This window comes from Gigantopelta aegis, chromosome 6 (genome assembly GCF_016097555.1).
Source record: "Gigantopelta aegis isolate Gae_Host chromosome 6, Gae_host_genome, whole genome shotgun sequence".
Taxonomy (NCBI): Eukaryota; Metazoa; Mollusca; class Gastropoda; order Neomphalida; family Peltospiridae; genus Gigantopelta; species Gigantopelta aegis.
This window is the reverse complement of record NC_054704.1, coordinates 26,757,869-26,777,694: the sequence shown is the minus strand read 5'-3', so window position 1 is coordinate 26,777,694 and position 19,826 is coordinate 26,757,869. Positions and strand designations below refer to the sequence as shown.

Here is a 19,826-nt window from a genome sequence, read left to right as displayed (position 1 = left end):
AAAAAGTGTGTGCATGCAGTCTGGCTAAACAAAATCAAAATACATTAGTTTCAATAAGAATGTCTAGACTGGATGCATGCAATGTATGTGTCTGCTATATGCATGCTGCCAGCCACAATGAAATAATTGTATATGGTGTATATGCCAAAAATGCAAGCCGCAGATGCATCAGTCAGACCGCACAGCTAGTCTCCATGAGCCTTAAGCCATACCTGTAGAACTATATCTTGCTTAAAGATGTTGAGTCCGTCTACAAACTAATTATAACCGATGATCAATGATGAAATTGCAACCAATTCCCAACATTAGACTCGGGTGGGGGAGGGGAAGTAGTGGGAAAGACAGCAAACAAATTCCCACCTAAGCCATACCTGTAGAAATATATCTTGCTCACAGCCGTCGAGTCCATCTATGAACTAATTATAACCAATGATCAATGTTGAAATTGCAACTGATTCCCAACACTAGTCTCGGGTGGGGGGGGGATGGAGTATTGAGGAAGGCAGCAAACAAAATCCCACTAAAGCTTTACCTGTAGAACTTTATCTTGCTCACAGCCGCTTATGAACTAATTATTACCAATGACCAATGATGGAATTGCAACCAATTCCCAACATTAGACTTAGGTAGGGGTGGGGTAGGTAGATATTGGGGAAGACAGCAAACAAATTGCCACGTAAGCCTTACCGTCCGTCTACAAACTAATTATAACCGATGATCAATGATGAAATTGCAACCGATTCCCAACACTAGACTCAGGTGTGTGTGTGTGTGTGGGGAGATATTGGGGAAGACAGCAAACAAATTCCCACCAAAGCCTTACCTGTAGAACTTTATCTTGCTCGCAGCTGTCGAGGCCATCGACGATGATGACAAGTCGCGTCTGCTTGTTGGTGAAGAAGTCCATGCAGTTGACCATCTGACTCATGAGGTCGACCTCCTCCTTCAGCTTTTCCATGAAGCCGTCCATCTTGAGCACTGCAATTTTGTTGGAAAACCTGAGGACGCGCGCCTTCTGGGACACGATGATCGCGGCCAGGGCCTGCACCAGCAGGAACATGTTGCTGATCAGTGTCAGGCCGATTATTGAGGCGAAGGTGATGAGCACAGCATTGACGGCAGTGTTTCCAGATATGCCGTACACACAGACTATAGCGATACCCACAGCCAGGACGAGCAGAAAGAGAATGACAAAAATGAAGTATGGAATGCAGCAGAGAGTCTTAAACATGTGCTTCTTGTATTCTGAAAAACAAGGAGAAAAAAACATTGCACTGGTCTTTATACGGAAATCTACTGGTTATGGAATGTTGCAGAGAGTCTTAAACATGTGCTTCTTGTATTTTGAAAAACAAGGAGAAAAAATCAAAAACATTACAATGTTTATTACATGGAAATCTACTGGTTATGGAATGCATCAAAGTCTTAAACATGCGCTTCTTATAGTGTGAAAAAAATAATAAGAAAAAAAACATTGCAACGTTCTTTACAAAGAAATTACAGGTTTATTTGTAGCAATAATAATTTATAGCAATTGTTCAACATAAAAGCAATAATTTTTCATTGCTTCCAAGTAAAAATGTTATAAATGGCCATGTAAGAAAATTAAACAATCTAATATTTGGTGAAACTGTATACCATAATTTCTTGTGCATTGCCTGTTGCTCCAGATATGTAGCATTTGCAAACCTGAAGCTTTATATAATGAAAATATTCAACAAAAAAAAATCCCTGTAAAAAGTCTCACTTTCAAATGGTGGCTTAAACACTCTGAAGAGTCTGGTAACCAGCATGCTGTATTCAGATTCCACAGCATCACACAGAGTGGCAATAGTCGCAGCCAAATACTTCTCACCGCCAACACTCGTCAAACGGGTACATTCAGAAAACAAAAAACTGAAAGTAACAAATATTTAATGTATTGTACAAAAAAATCATCAGCTATTAGATGTCAAACATTTGGTAATTCTTACTTATATTCATCAGGGGAAACTCGCTACATCTTTCCTAATGCAGCAAGGGATCTTTTATATGCACTTTCCCACAGACAGGATAGCACATACCACGGCCTTTGATATACCAGTCGTGGTGCACTGGCTGGAACGAGAAATAGCCCAATGGGCCCACTGACGTGTATTGTAAGACCTAGCTTCAAGAGTAATCAGTGCCTCCACAGTGCATATGTCCACATTCTGACCTCTAGAAAGAACAATGTTAACTACCTATGGCACTTAAGCTACCCACAAAAACAAAAATTAAGATAACCACTATTTCTATGTTATATTTCTATTGTTAATCCTGTCATAGCGCCACCATTTTAATTACATTGTGTATGTGACTGTGTGCTGCTATTACTTTGATGTTACAATAAGGCACAAGCCATGACATGATTCCCGTACAGATATCAGGAGGTTAACAAAAATATTATCCATAGTCTCTTTTAAATTATTTTTGTACAAAGTTATGCTTATATTCTCATGCACTATCATGCACCATTAGTACACATGCTTTCATTATTTTCATCCCAATTTTGATATAAAATATTTCCAAAGTTTTATTCCAACTTAATTAAAAAAAGAAATTTACCAAACTTTCAATGTCAAATCTTTTGTCTCTCAAACTATTTTCGTACAAAGTTATGCTTATATTCTCATACACTGTCATGCACCATAGTACCCATACTTTTATTATTTTCATCCCAATTTTGATATAAAACATTTCCAAAGTTTTATTCTAACTTAATAAAAAAAGAAATTTACCAAACTTTTAATGTCGAATCAAACTTCAGAGTTAACTACTCAAAGAACAATTGAACCGGGAGTCTTACCTGACATAAAATACTGTTCCCATTTCAGCCATTTTCTTAAACTCTTGTTTCTGTTGTTGGTTACAGAACAGCGTCTGCAGTAATAGTGTTAAAATCTGCAGTTTCCGGCCCAGAGCTCGACTCAGCTGAACTATCCAGTTGATTTCATACCGCTGTGCACAAAACAAAAGCACTCCTAAAAAAGAAAAATATATATAGAAGCAATCTTTTTTGTACTTGACATGTTTATTAAACCAAATGACAAATTTATTTTAGGACTGTTTGACATATGTTCATAATTATGGTTTCGACAATTTCTGATTTTAAAATAGTGTCAAAAATGCTCCTGAGCTCGTATTTCTTGGAAGGAAAAAACTAACTGAACAATCACCACTTTTTTAATTTAGAAGAAAAATGGCAAGAAAATGAAAGAAATGTTTTATTTAACGACGCACTCAACACATTTTATTTACGGTTATATAGCGTCAGACATATGGTTAGACAAGAAAATGCTTTTCTGAAATACGTTTTGATTATTAAAGATAATGCATACACCTTAAATGTTCCATCGAACAAGACCATTGGTGCAAAAATGGTGGGATACTATTTTAATACTTTTTTACGCTACATTTGAGTCAATAAAAACAAAATATTATAAAATTTAACTGGAGGTATAGCAAAATTATTTTTAAAAGGTTTATTAATACTTTTAAAAGATACTTTTGTTTTATTATTAATGAAAATAGCTTGATTTGTTCTATCTGGTGGAATTTGGTTCTGGTTATACATTTTGCAAGCTGTTTCTACAATTGACAAACAGACTTCAATTTTATACCTAGAAAAGCATATTCAGGGACAAAGAGACCTAATCCGACACCAAGTCCCACTTCAAATCGCACCGTGAGCCCCAACACCTCACCAATGATGACGTTGATGATTAGGAGAAAGACGAACAAAACCCACGTAAACGTGAACGGTTCTTGAACATTCTGCATCGTAAATGATTTCATCTCATCTGAAATATATAAAAGCACTGTTTATTATATAATACTACTCAGTTGTAAGCTTGTTAATTAATTTTGTCAAAAGGTTAACTTAAAAAAAATTAAAATCTGCAAAATTGTTTGGGTATGGCGCCATATCCATTGTACCCTCTGGCAGAAACCCTGGTTTTAAATAGTAGTGAGGAATCTTTTGTCAATATGTTCTTTCTAAATTGAAGGAACGGAGAAAACTTGGGAGTGTTTTCTCTTTTATTACCTGTCCTCAAACAAGAGGACTCCACCCCCTTACGGCTAGTAGTCTGGTCCGAACATCCTAAAAGCCAATGGGATGGCCTACTGCATACTCCCTTTAGTTCCGATATACAATCAAGCCTCCTGACTCAATACATTAAAAGAAAGAAAGAAAGAAAGAAGTGTTTTATTTAACGACGCACTCAACACATTTTATTTACGGTTATATGGCGTCAGACATATGGTTAAGGACCACACAGATTTTGAGAGGAAACCCGCTGTTGCCACTACATGAGCTACTCTTCCGATTGGCAGCAAGGGATCTTTTATTTGCGCTCCCCACAGGCAGGATAGCACAAACCATGGCCTTTGTTGAACCAGTTATGGATCACTGGTCGGTGCAAGTGGTTTACACCTACCCATTGAGCCTTGCGGATCACTCACTCAGGGTTTGGAGTCGGTATCTGGATTAAAAATCCCATGCCTCGACTGGGATCCGAACCCAGTACCTACCAGCCTGTAGACCGATGGCCTGCCACGACGCCACCGAGGCCGGTCAATACATTAAAACTACTGACCTGTAAGTCTTCCCAGTAAGAAGGACTTGCCACTGCCCCACTTGGCATACAGCCCCACCGTGATGGGGGTAACCAGTGACGGATCACTGAGGATGTCGGCCAGAGCACAGCTGTAGATCTCATAACCCAACAGGTTCTCGGCATCACTCGAGTTCAGGCTTCCTACAGTTTAAAAACATTATTATTTTAATTTTTAATTACTTTTTGTACTTATATCCACTTAAGGTTCAATCACACAATGATTTCTACATTCAAACAGCCTTTTAAAAATGTTACACTAGATATCAGACTAAATGCTCTCTTTTTTTTTGGGGGGGGGGGGGGTTGTAATCTAAGAGATTGGATTCTGATAATTTTAATTTATGGGAATATTACAGGAATCAATTTCCCAAATTTCCCCTGAAAAATTATAGCTGTTTTCACTTTCTAATGTGTGGCAGGGCTCACCCTGGATCAAAAATACCTGTAGCCAAAATATTAGCCAAATGGAATTTTTATTAGCCATAATGAAAATGTTTTAGCAAAAATTGTTTTATACATTACTGTATTGAGTATTTATATATGGATATGAAAATGCATCTTTTCCAGCTATTTTGTACCAACTGGAATAAATCTGAATAACAAACCCATATTACCTGATCAAAATCAAAGACAGCAATGGGGGTAGGGTCAGTTAATATATTACTTCAATTTTTCAGTGCAGGGTGGGGGGATGCATTATCTTCACAGTTGGAAGCCAGTACACTGTACACCCACATGTTAGTTTGAATTGCTTCTTTTTTTCTTTTTTTCTAACTTTTTTTTTAAGTAACCCATCAATTCACCACCCCCAACAATTTCATAATTTGCGCCATGTTGTTGCTGTTGATTTCAGCGTCGTGTTAAATGCTTGTGATTTCTGCTTATAAAATACCTAGGCTAAGAATGCCGACTCCACAGTATATTCCATTTATTAAAAACCCCACCAAAAAAACGTTAATAAAATACAAATTTACGGTCTTTTTAAAGTCCAGCTAACTTATTAAATGTCACCTCACAGTCTTACAAATTTACAACATTATCTAACAAATATGATTATTGTAAACAAATTTTATTCAGTGCACGTTTAACTGCAATTTGTATAAATACTGCATGTTCATTTCCCACGATCGCGATCTGCATGCGTGCTCTCGACCATAAGTACAAAATTAACAAAGACAAAGGAAAGTGTAGTTAAGTATTCATTGATGCGAACAACTATTGTTTTTCTACAAATTTACATCAACATTTACTTATGTGTCATCGTATTGTTTAATAGTCGCAACGATGTCTCTTGACATGTGGGTGTCAGCTGACTGAAGCGTGACATATATTCACATCGAGAGATGTTCTCAGTTCAGCCAATGAACGTTCATCCTAATGTTTGCAAACTATTTGATTGGTGTCCGTTGTGTCCATTTGGTTTAACGTGAAGCGCAAAAACCAGTCTAGTGAACATTTTGTTTTCGCTCGGTCTGGCTGAACTCAGCCCATGGGATAGCCTACATGTCTTTCGGCCCTGAACTGGCATGTGTATTCAAATTGATACGCATTGTCGATCTGTTTTTATTACTTTGGTTCAAAAACTTTACAAAGTTAAAATAACAAGTTACAGATCTTCCAGAAATTGCTTTCATACATGCCGTTAAAATTAATACCATGATTATTAAAATAAGCAAACATCATTAAACTTACACTGTATTCTGGATGACACCATTTCTCGTTACCAGTCGCGAGATCGCCATTACACTAATTGAATATTTGGTATTATTATTATGTCTGAGGTGTTGATAGATTATGTAACCGTGTGTTCACATGAGAAGATAGAAAATGGCTTAGCCAAAATTTTAGCCACTTGCAAATTTTATTAGCCATTTTTTGTAAAAATTAGCCAATGGCTAATTTGGCTACCGACAGCGCGAGCCCTGGTGTGGAGATTTAAAAGTAAGTCAAACAAATATTTAAATAGTCTTTTAAACTAAAATGTCCAGTAAATAATCAATAAATATAACCACATAACATAAACAGTTTTACAGAAAAAAAATTGAAGTTTGTTTTGTTTAACGACACCACTAGAGCACATTGATTCATTAATCATTGGCTATTGGATGTAAAACATTTAGTAACTTTTAGTCTTAGAAAGGAAACAAGCTAAACAATTTCCATAATTAGCAATGAATCTTATATATGCACCATTTCAGACAGGACAGCACATACCATGGCCTTTGATATACCAGTTATGAACAAGGTTTTAAAGAAAATAAAGATATATGTTGTCACGAGGAACTCACTATGTCCAAATATCTGAGCGAGCACTCCACGGGGATGATAGTTATCCATCATGTAAGGCGTTTCACCACTCTTGTTAGCTCGGTACAGCAGGCGGCCATTCTTTGGGTTACGAAGCAGTAACTCAGTGATCTTTTTGTTACGTGCTCGAATAGCTATATGCAGTGCAGTATCACCAGTCTAAAAATGAAGAATATTAAATTTTAGAGCTAAATACAGGGGACAATATTTCAAAATCTTAGGATACCGGAAGTCTGTTCACGTGAGTTTTACTTAGATAACCTATGATACAAACTTTTAATAAATATTGTATTGACAAAATGTTTTTGAACTTTTCAGTGGCGATTTTGGCTATAATAGCAACGTATTAAAAATTATATACTTTTCAATTATTAAATAATCAGAATGTTTCTTTATAATATAGGTGTATGTACTGTTTTTGCCACCTTTTATTGATATTGAATCCATACATAACAGTTTGCCTTTACATCAATTAGATTAAAATAATTTTCAATCAAACTTCCAAAGTTGGCACTCTCCAGGTCCACAATTTTAAAAGTTTAAAGGGACCTTACTGAGTTTGCTGCAATTTTTAAGATGTTATTGACTAACGGAGACTTTTTAACGATTGTAATTACATATCAAATATATTTTTCTGCATAAAATATTAGTGGCTGTATATTAAACATGTTTCTGATCATTCTAATATTTGTACTAGGTTAAATTTAATTTTATTTCCTAAAGACAAAATCCAATTTGGCCAAGGCCTTTGTTACACCAGTTGTTTAGCACTGGCTAGAATGAGAAATAGCCCAATGGGCCCACCAACGTACTGTTAAGAATACATTCTACAGCATTACCAGGACGTTTGACATCTCAGACCCTATTCACTTCATTTAAACATTTACTCATCTCCAGATGAAATTAGAATAATTATGGTTTGAGGAGTATTGGACATATAGATTATACACGAAGATATAAATGTTACATGTTTATATTAAAAAACAATTACTATACAAGGAAAATAAAGAGCTGTTTTAGCTGAAACTACTCTTCAGTGTTTTAAAAGAATGAATGACCATTAAAAAACAAAGAATTTTGAGAGTATTGCTAAAGCAATACACGTCCCTACTTGACCCAACAATTTTTCGTATCTCCTAAATTCAACGGACAAACATCTGTGAAAAGTGGATAAATAACCATGAAAGTTAAACTTGATCAGTAACGGTACATGATAAAGCTATATACAAAAATTCACCTCAGTGTTTTCAGGTATTGCCAAACAAAATTCCAGAAAACAAATTTTCATATCAACTACGTTCAAGGGCCATAACTCCGTCAAAAATGGGTAATCATGAAAGTCAAATTTGATCTGTAACAGTATATGATAAAGCTATACACAAAATTTCAACTCAATATCACAAAGCCTTCTGCAAAATACATCCGGAAAACATATGTCGGACGGACGGATGGATGGACAAACAGAGAGATGGACAGACAGACAGTCCCCTCCGGATGGACTGGCAGGAGACTAACAATGAAAACAATATGTTACCTTATCACAGGCTGACACCCTCGAACCCTTGTCAAGAAGAAGTTTGACACATTCTTCATTTCGACTCCTCACGGCTCGTAAGAGAGGGGTAACACCATCCTGAGGAACACAAAACACACCATGAAATACTAACAACAAATTCTATCAGTTTAAGATAATAAAAAACAAATATTTACATGAGAATTTTTTAATTTTTTTTTCACTACGCATGAAATGTTTTTAATTATTATTTTTATTTTATCGAATAACTGTCAAAATTAAGATTTTTTTTTTTATAATTCTGAAATGGAATTTTAAAATGTTATTATTATATATATATCTATCAAAGACAAAACCTTTTATTTAAAACTCTTCATGTTAATAGCATAATTGGAGATTTTAGTCTCCAAAAACTATGTCATAGAAAAACAAGTATAACAAAATAATCAAATTTGCATGGTTTATTTCAAAATTGTACTATAATTGTTTTAGCTCTTGTTTCAGAAATTTCATACAGCAGAATAATCACATAATAATCTCAGAAATTTTATACAGCCGAATAATCTCATAATAATCTGAGACAAACCTTTGTGCTGAGTTCAAGGTCAGGGTCACTATCTAGCAGTAATCTGGTTATCTCAGTATAACCCTTCTCCACTGACCAGTATAAAGCAGTCTTACCTTCCTGGAAAAAGAACACAACTTTTCAAAATCATTTATTCTAACATGATTATGCATTAAATTACATGCAATCAACATTTATTGTAACATGATTATGAATTAAATTGCATGTAGTCAACAATTATTCTAACATGATTATGAATTAAATTGCACGCAGTCAACATTTATTGTAACATGATTATGAATTAAATTGCATGCAGTCAACATTTATTGTAACATGATTATGAATTAAATTGCATGCAGTCAACAATTATTCTAACATGATTATGAATTAAATTGCACGCAGTCAACAATTATTTTAACATGATTGTGCATTAAATTGCATGCAGTCAACAATTATTCTAACATGATTATGAATTAAATTGCATGCAGTCAACATTTATGCTTTGAACCATCCTTAAAGGAAGGGACAATGAAGGCATTTGACCTGGTATGCATATTCAATGATATATAATGCACATTACATAATATCAACAAGTATAATCATATAGTTAATTAATAAAACGGTTAAATGTGACGGCTATTATATATAACGGGTGCAGCCATTTTGTATCATCCCAGTGAATACGCCCTCTGGCGAGCTGGTGGTTACGTAATACCTAATGTGTCACGTCAGGAATTAGTCTTCGAACTGAAGAAACAAAACATACCTGATTTTTTGCGGATGCATCGCAATATTCTGTAATAACAGTCATCCCAGTAAGCCAGCAACAATTATATATTATCAATACAAAATAAACCACCATTGTCAAAGTGTTGAAATAACTGTATTATGGTTTGTATATAAATTAAACCATGTACTGAAATAATAATCGGAGTGTTTTCTTAGTTAATTGGTCTTTTCTTTCCGTGGCCTTTCTATGGTTCCTGATTGGCAGGTGTATATTTAGACGGTCCCCAGACACTGTGTCTAGACTCACTAAAAATACGTGCCTCTTTTATGAAGATCACAGGGTATTGTGTGGTAACCGTACGGATACCCCTTCAATCGTAATGGGCATTATCAGCCGCCCTGCTTTATTACTGTAAGCAATTCTGTAAAACCCTTGATTAAGTAGACTTTCCCCATCTAAAATCACAAAACTGACCAATTACGTAGTCCCAAAGAAAAGAAAATTATCACTTGGGTATCGTGAGTGGTCGTTTTTGCTCGAACATAACATACCAATAGGCCTAATAATATGCTTTGTTTTTCTTTGGATTTAAAAAAAAAGAAAAACACTATAACTCCATTTCGTTCTATTGATGCAAATTGAAATATATTTAGTTAAACTGTATATTATACTATCAAGTCATTTATGTTGTTTTGCAAGTCAGGTTGATGAAAGCGAAGCGCCTTGTCGTAAATTAGAGCATTTGTTTACACTGTGCATAGAGCAGATGGACGGAGCTGACATCACTTCGCCCCAAGCTATGCCACCGGACGTCACAAAAACGAAACAAAATGGCTGCCCCCAGTTAGCAGGAATAATCATGTTTTTTTTATTAACTCTAAAATTACGCGTTTTTCATTTGTTAAAGTGTCAGTATGTGTTGGTGGTCCGCGTATGCATCTTTCCAACACATAAATCTCTTGTTTGAGTTTACTCTACCTTTAAAGAGACTGTCCTGATACTGCATAATGTTTTCAGCCAACAGAGCCTTTTTAAAAATCATTGTCCATGAATACAATGCATATTCCATCATGCTAATTTCTGTAGCAAGTCTTTCTTTATTTTACTTCGGAATCCTAATATATATTTTTTCACATGTACAAAATGTTTGGGAGCTAAAATTCAAACACATTGGATATATGGCTACTACCATATGAAAGTGTATTCACTAAGTAAGTTTCTTTATTAAAAAGGCTCTATGAATTGGCAACATCCGACTAAGGCAGCAAACTCAGGAGTCTTTAGAAGACTGGGTTTCCTGTAATCCAACAACAATTTCAGTACAGAGTTTAACAAAACACTTTCTCTTAAAGACAGAGAAGTTCTCAGTCCATGTCAGCTTCTATCAATTTATTTCATTTCATTTCTTTTCAACTTCATTTTCATGCTTATATCCTAGTAAGGTTCAAGCATGCTGTCCTGGGCACATACCTCAGCTATCTGGGCTGTCTGTCCAGGACAGTGACTTAGTTGTTAGGTGTTAGTGGTTAGTGAGAGAGAAGAGGTGGGTAGTGGTCTTACACCTACCCACTGAGTCGTTAAAATTCGCTCTGGGTGGGAGCCGGTACCGGGTTGTGAACCCAGTACCTACCAGCACCTGTCCGATGGCTTAACCACAAGACCACCAATGCCGATGCTTGTACCAATTAGAAGACTAATGATGCAGATGGTCCCTTTAAAGAGATGGCTGTCCGAGCCAGTTTGGATGAATTCCCTAAAACACATCTGATAAGAAACAACGAACTGTACATACTGATCCCGCAACGTCAACATCTACATATTTGTTGAGTAGAACTTTAACAATCTCTGTATGTCCACCCTTTACAGCGTGGATGAGGATTGTGTCTCCTGCCTGAAAAAGAAAAGGAAAAAAGAGAAGATTTTTAGTTTATTCCTATACATTTAACATTATTAATTTAAATCAGTCATTCACATATATTGGTTCAGCCAATTCCATCTCTTCTATTCTTTCATGTGCTTGACGACCAATCTGTCCATGAAATTTATTATTGGTGTATCACTCAAAAGACATCCACCCACCCAAGATCCATCTGTTCATGCATACACATCCATCCATTAATCCATCCATCCATCGGTTCATCCATCCAACCATCAATCCATTTATTAGTCTAAATATCCAAATAGCCATTTTGCACATATAATATAATATAATATAATAGATAGATAGATAGATAGATAGATAGATAGATAGATAGATAGATAGATAGATAGATAGATAGATAGATAGATAGATAGATAGATAGATAGATATAGATATAGATATAGATAGATATACATATACATATTATAATATTTAAATAGATATATAATATTTATGCATAACATTATGCACAAAAAAAATCCCACAAACAAAACAAGAAACAGTTTCTACTGGTTTAAATTACATTATTTGTGAAATGATAATCTCACCCTGTCTGTAACATTGACATAAGCTCCTTTTGCAACAAGGCTGTGCACAATCTCTGGACAACCTTCCTTGGCAGCCATTGCCAACACAGTAAGTCCATCCTAGAATACAAACACAAATGAGTTTAATAACAATTCACTTCATGTCAATCTGAAAGATATCCTTGATCATAAATTATTTCCCCCAAGTTGTTGTTTTAAAAATTAACAATGAACAAAATTCTACTCAGGTGGCACTGTCTTTAAAAAAGGGTCTTGGATACTTAGACCAATCGTAGGAATTTTATGGAGATAATTCTGAAATGGAATTTTAAAGTATTATTATAATATCATAGACAAAACCTTTGATTTAAAACTCTTCAAGTTAATAGGATAATTGGAGACTCTCAGTTTGGATGCTTAATTACTAGTGACTTCTAATTCATTGAAGACAGAAAAGAATAGAAGTCAATATACCCTGTCTGTAGCATTGATGTTTGGGTCGTATTCTAGAAGAGCACGAACCACATCAACAAAGCGTCCACTTGTTGCTACCAGTAATGGAGTCCATGAGTTCTGAAACATGCAAAAAGAATTAGTCTTACCCTGAATAAAATTAAGGTCAATATTTTAAAAATAAAACATTGAAATATTTGTTTTATGTCAGGGGGATGTCAGTAGAAAACATAAGTTTTAAAACATAATTGTTACATGTTAATACTGCACAAGAATTTCTTTTCAGTTTATTCTTCAAACATTAAAGATGGGATGGAGTTTAAAAATTTAATTATTATACTTTACAATCCAGCCTAATTTCAATAAAAATCTGTTTTCAGGATTTAGAAATGTAATATATTTGTTTATCCTATAAGTTACCCATGATATCCATGTCATAAACCCATGTGATAATTTTAGTGTATTAACCCAGTTAATAATGGTATGCAAATTTGCAAGGTCTCAAGGTAATGTGTTGCTGTGGATGGGTCATTTGCTTACAAACCAACAAGATCTGTGTACCTGAGCTTAACGTTTTCAAAACTTTAGTTAAAATGTGTGACGTCAAACTAATTTGTGCTAATCGTGAAGATGTCATATTACCAATGGTGGCGACTTTAGTACTGTGATTTACTAAAAATTTAATTAAAATGTTATTTTAGAAGTGTTACAGGAGAAATAGAATTTGCTACTCGTGTTTTTTAATATGTAAAATATCAACCTCATCTGCCGAGACAAATACCAATTAACATAGACTCGGTTGATATTTTTTATATTAAAAAATCCTCTATTTAACTAATGAATAGCATACATGTTTGTTTATTGAGACTTCTGAACATTGTACAATCAGTAATTACTACATTTAGGTAAGATATCAAACATATGATCACCTGGTCTACCATGTTATAAGAAGGACAAACTCAGCTGTAACTGGTCATAAAATGGATAAATACCATTCCAGATGAATCAACATTGGCACCCTCAGCAAGAAGAAGTTCAACAATTTCCTGATAACCTTTACGAGCTGCCCAGATCAATGGAGTTGTCCCATACTGAAAATACAGTAACGCTGAATTCAATTTGCTGTTTTCAATCATAGAGAACATCATTAATTAATATAAAACACAATGAGGAAAACATTGATAATTTTTATATTCTCAGGAATACTTACTGTAACCGGACCTCTCAACCACAGTGTATTCCTTCTACTACCCATGGACTGGCCATTAATATTCATTCCATTAAGCCATAAAATGTCTGGAAATTTCATCTGTGTCTGGGGTACCCGTATCCAACAATGTGGCTACATGTGTGTGTGTGTGTGTGTGTGTGTATATACATATATATATATATCTTCCTTGTTTTACTTTTTAACTCAGTATAGCAAAAAAAAAAAAAAATACTGCTAAGCAGTGAATCAAGTTAATTAAATTAGACTTTGAGGGAAGAATTATGACGTATGAAGAATTATGACCTCTGAAACATATTTTAGATAATTATGGAATTAAAATATTACCGAATTATGAGCTAAATAGCAGATAAGATAATCGTGTGTGCATTTTTCTCTTGAGTAGCAGGTAAATTTTTACTTAACCTGCCAGGTCTAAAACATTTACCATTTTTTGCTTTTCACAGTCAGCTATTTCGAGTCATGTGTGTATATACCAGTTAGTTTACATGTAGTGTTGGTAAAATAAAGAGTCCCCTCCCCTAAATATTCAGACTACAGGAGTTCCGAATGTTCGACTCGACTAGAAATAACCTATTTGATTGGCAAATTGCATTCATTATTCACAGATGTAAAAAAAAAAAAAAAACACTTCTTCTTTTTTTGGGGGGGGGGGGGGGGGGGGGGGGGAGGGTGTAATTTATAAATAAAATAACTAACTAACCACCAATATCTAACCATTGACCCTCAAATGGTCCAAATAGTTGAAATTCTTAATTGGATACAAGCACAAAAATCAAGTTACGGAAATGACTACAGAAATGAGGCCAGTTGAGTGATTTTTTCACACCTCTAGTCATAAATACACGTAGTCACATGTTGTCTATGAAGACACTCTCTCACCTTGTCACTGGAATTGATCTTGGCTCCCTTCTTGATGAGCATCTTAACTATTTCCAGATAACCTCGTCCGGCTGCCCAAGCCAAGCATGTCATGTTGTGCTGTGGAAAATAATCAATGTATTATTCAAATAATTGGACGGACGGACGGACGGATGGAGACATACATATCGTTTCTATATTTGTAAAAAGAACAGCTGTATAAAACATTAGTCAATTTTATGGGGTCAGTCAAAACGTGGGGCCATGGACAGGTGCTTTCTTTACTTTTTACACAACAGGACAGTTAAAAAATAGGTAATACATACCTCAGCCTTTACATTTAGGTTAGCATCAATATCGAGCAGTTCTTGCACCACCATAGAATGTCCCTTGTAGCATGCCCACATTAGAGCAGTCCATCCATTCTAAAAAAAAACAAAGAAACAAAAGTGAACAAATAAACTTTAACTCATTTTGGAATTAAATAAGAAAATTTAAAATAGTTGCCTTTTAATTTGATTTGACATATAATATACTAGGTAACTTTAAAAACTTAAACTCCCTAAAATTTGATAAATCTCACCGACCCATTCAATTTTGAATTTAATGATGTCTGACTTTATATGAAAACAAGAATACTTGATATTTAATTATCATTTTGTCTAGGTACTGATAGTGTCATAAAATCCAGCATCTAATATAAGTATAGCCGAGGTATTTTTCGTGCTGGGGTGTCGTTAAACATTCAATCATTCATTCTAATATACGTGTTATGAGCAAACCTACCATATCTCTATGCTCTATGATTGCATACTTTTCCAGAAGTACAATAACAATCTCCAAATGTCCCTCTTTAGCCGCACAAAGCAGTGCACTCCAGTTATCCTGAAATCAAACTCTCATGTTAATATCAATGTAATATAGACTTAGTCCTTCAAGAGAAAAGTTAATCAGAAGCCAGTTAAAATATACAGTGTATTTAATATTAAGAGAAAGTAAAATTATTGGGATGATTTACAAGGCACTGAATAAAATAATTTATTCCATACAGGGATAGAAATGACATTGGTAAAACAAATCTCAAAAACTCAATTTGCAAGGTCTTGAAATACAGGGGTTTACTGTGAACCTTTCATCATACACATGTAGACCAGTAAACCAATACTAGAACCAATTTTTGGCTGGCATTAAAATATAGAATTCTGGGTATTTTCATCTTGGTACATACCTAGTCCGTATTTCTGCCAGAAAGAAATTTTTGAATATGATGCTATGGAATTGAATGCAACAACAGTCAACAGGGGTTATGGGGGGGGGGGGGGGGGGGGGGGGCCTCCCCCGAAAGAAAATGGGTTAAGTTTAGGGTTAGGGTTAAGAAAATAATAGAGTAATGATAAGAGTAATAAGTTTGTCAAAGGTTAACTTTAAAAAACCCCATAAATTTGGGTATGGCACCATACCGGTATTACCCTCTGGCCGTAACCCTGTGAATCTTCAATGTCAGTATTTAACTTACATTATCCACAGCATTAACGTCCACTTCAGCATCAAGCAGTTCTCGGACAATATGGAGTTCACCTTTCTCACTGGCCAGCATGAGAAACGTTTGTCCATTCTACATGTTTAGAAGAAGAAAAAAGAGAGCTGTACTGGTATTTAAACGCGATATACATACAGTAATTTAGGCCAATCTAAAACAAACAAAATTGGATCTGTAGCTAGACAGAATAATAAAATATGACCCAAAGCCAATTTTCTGGTTTTATCCACACTTTTAACTCCTACAATAAAATAAAAATTAAATTATTATTATTAAAGTTAAAGTTTGCTTTATTTAACAACACCACTAGTGTATACTGGTGGATTAATCAACGGCTATTGAATGTCAAACATTTGGTAATTTTTACATATAGTCATAGAGAGGAAACCTACTACATTTTTCCATTACTAGCAAGTATCTTTTATATGCACCATCACACAGACAGGATAACACATATCACAGCCTTTAAAAGCCTGGAACAAGCAATAGCCCAATGGGCCCATCGATGGGAATCAATCCCAGACTGACCATGCATCAAGCGAATGCTTTATCAATGGGCTATGTCCCGCCCCTTTATTATTATTATCATTATTATTTTTATTAAAGGCATACTGTCACGGATTTAAGACCTTATTTCTCTAAAAATGGATAATAAATAAAAATTACATTAATTATTGGAAACCAAATCTAGCTATCGGATCTCCTTAACAGAACCATGATAGATGGAAATCCATGTCATCCCTCTCGGCAATTTTAGTTTTTGAATTATGGACCACATAATTGCCATAATTTAATTATTTTTTTACAAAATGTCATTAATAAATGGAATGTGGTGGATATGAAGATGGCTGAATAAAGTACATTTAGGGACAAGTCAAATTATTTTTGTTCAGGTAATACTTTGTTAGACCATTAAATAGGTCAGGGGTCTGTGACAATATGCCTTTAAGCATGGTCTCATATAGGGTGTATATACTAACAAATCAAATCCCATAGACGACAATAGTAATATAAAAATATACCCGGTTTCCTCAGTAAGACTATATGTCGAAATTACCAAATCTTTGACATCCAATAGCCAATAATTAATAAGTTAATGTGCTCTAGTAGTGTCGTTAAACAAAACAAACTTTAACTTAATACTTTTAATTAATAACTGAAAATCACAAATCCAAGAAGGAAAATGGATACAGCCTAAGGGGCCTTTCAAATATTACACAAGGCTATTTTTGTCAAAATTAGACACCTCCCATCCCTTTAACGCTATGTAAAGCTAGACCATATATACACCACAAACAAACAAAAAAATAAATAAAAAGTAACACCTGGAACTCCCCCTCCCCTCCATGTCCAAACAAGTCATGCAATGGGTGTAATATAATTTCACTGGCATAAGAAACAAGGGGCAAGGGGGCATGATCTAGTAGCAGCAGAGATGGTTTATATATATTTATATACCGGTATATATGTGCCCCCTCTCCCCCCCCCCCCCCACTTTTTGGCACCTTACTACGTGCTGTTTATGTATTTTGGAGAAGTTCCATGTCTACTTTTTATTGCTGTAAGTAGTGAAAAATTGTCAGTTTGGTTTACTTCAGTAATATTTCTTTATTTAGGCATTCCTATAGATTATTTACTATAGTCCATCCCACTGGGAATGCCTTTTTTCAAACTATAAAATTTACTACAAGTTATTTATTTCAGAGTCAGTTGTCTTCTAAATGGCACACAAAAATAGTATTTATTTTGGTTACTTCCAAAACACTTTTACTTTTCTTCTTACGTCAAACTAAACTGAAATTATTTACAAAAATAAAAAACAATTTTGTTGGAGGATGGGATGGACTATAGGTGCATTTCACTTGTCTTCTTCAACAACCCCAATCAGACCCCATTATATCGAATGGTAAATTTTATGAAATATATGCTGTAGCAGTCAAAGGTCAAGGTTGAAATACACTGTTTTAAAGTTTTGACGATAAAATATTTAGAGTTTGGGACATTTTAGAAGTAATCCATCATATTAGTTCCTAGGCTACGATATGTATGAACCTGTCATAGGATCTACGATGTATTTATGATATTTTAGACTTAGACAATTTCAAAAATACACTATGACATTTTCCGCAGTCACTTAAAACGGATTTATGATATATTGTAGCTAAGATAACTTCAAAAGTACTGGCCCAGGCCCATAATTTACAATAACCTGTACCGTACATGTATGGGTTATCAGTCACTATACTTATTTTGATGTCTCCTAAGTACAAGTACTTGTATACTTAAACATGTTAGAATATACATTTACAGTCTGTTATTTGAGCCTTTCAATCCATCACCTACCCACACATATCAGATATCCACTTAAAACAACAATTTAAGGTAAATAAAGGTTTCACAGACAACCACTACAAACTGTGTGTTCAGTTGAGTGCTGGTTTTACCTCCGTAATAAGTATACTCAAACAAATTCTTGCTATGTCACTGATGTAACTAATACAGGTAGCCTGTGTCAGCCAAACATGAAGAGTTACATGACAAATTAATATGTGAATTAAAAACTCCATTATGACTCATAGAGGTATGTGACATTCAAAGTAATGTATGAATTTTTTTTAATTAAAAATTCCTTTATGGCCCAGTTATGTGACATTCAAACTAATGTACATATTTCACTGTGAATTAAAAACTCCTTTATGGTCCATAAAGTTATGTGACATTCAAATTAATGTATGGATTTTACTGTGAATTAAAAACTTCTATATGACCCATAGGCTTATGTGAGCACTAACATTGAAATTAATGTACAGATTTTACTGTGAACTAAAAACTTCTATATGACCTGTAGAGTTATGTGATATTCAAAATAATGTACGGATTTTACTGTGAATTAAAAACTCCTTTAAGACCCATAGAGTTCTGTGACATTCAAAATAACATATGGATTTTACTGTGAACTAAAAACTTCTATATGACCTATAGAGTTATGTATGTGATATTCAAAATAATGTACGGATTTTACTATGAATTAAAAACTCCTTTAAGACCCATAGAGTTCTGTGACATTCAAAATAACATATGGATTTTACTGTGAACTAAAAACTTCTATATGACATATAGAGTTATATATGTGATATTCAAAATAATGTACGGATTTTACTGTGAATTAAAAACTCCTTTAAGACCCATAGAGTTCTGTGACATTCAAATTAATGTATAGATTTTATTGTTAATTAAAAACTTTGTTATGACCCACCTCATCTCTTTCTTCAAGGTTTATATTTTCTCCTTCCAAGAGTCCGTGCACTGCAGACAGATCTCCCTTCTCTATGTTGTCCCATAGCAACTGAGATTTGAAATTAGCCATCTCTTCTGTTTAGCAACTAAAGAATTGCTAAACCAAAAGGCTGTCTGCTTCTCTCCTGTTTTAATCAGGAAAAAATAGTCTGAAAACAAACCACACAAAGAGGTTATTAGAAAAAACAATTATCACAATGCCAGTCTTGTTGAATTATAGTACAAAAACCATAACTGGTTAAAA

The 19,826-nt window shown here is 34.5% G+C and overlaps 1 protein-coding gene across 2 annotated transcripts in view; it reads right to left on the bottom strand.

The window, feature by feature from the left end:
- LOC121375300 (kinase D-interacting substrate of 220 kDa B-like) overlaps positions 1–19,826 on the bottom strand; it is a 44,398-nt gene that overhangs the window by 19,032 nt on the left and 5,540 nt on the right. For both annotated transcript variants that reach the window (XM_041502683.1, XM_041502684.1), the window contains exons 2-18: positions 19,542–19,731; positions 16,262–16,360; positions 15,532–15,630; positions 15,072–15,170; positions 14,767–14,865; positions 13,649–13,747; positions 12,678–12,776; positions 12,225–12,323; positions 11,548–11,646; positions 9,047–9,145; positions 8,482–8,580; positions 6,929–7,106; positions 4,620–4,781; positions 3,642–3,821; positions 2,828–3,002; positions 1,748–1,896; positions 824–1,245 (exon numbers count right to left, since the gene is read on the bottom strand). In XM_041502683.1, the coding sequence (XP_041358617.1) occupies positions 824–1,245; positions 1,748–1,896; positions 2,828–3,002; positions 3,642–3,821; positions 4,620–4,781; positions 6,929–7,106; positions 8,482–8,580; positions 9,047–9,145; positions 11,548–11,646; positions 12,225–12,323; positions 12,678–12,776; positions 13,649–13,747; positions 14,767–14,865; positions 15,072–15,170; positions 15,532–15,630; positions 16,262–16,360; positions 19,542–19,652 (2,367 nt within the window). In that variant the 5' untranslated portion in view covers positions 19,653–19,731. The remainder of the gene's footprint in view (positions 1–823; positions 1,246–1,747; positions 1,897–2,827; positions 3,003–3,641; positions 3,822–4,619; positions 4,782–6,928; positions 7,107–8,481; positions 8,581–9,046; positions 9,146–11,547; positions 11,647–12,224; positions 12,324–12,677; positions 12,777–13,648; positions 13,748–14,766; positions 14,866–15,071; positions 15,171–15,531; positions 15,631–16,261; positions 16,361–19,541; positions 19,732–19,826) is intronic.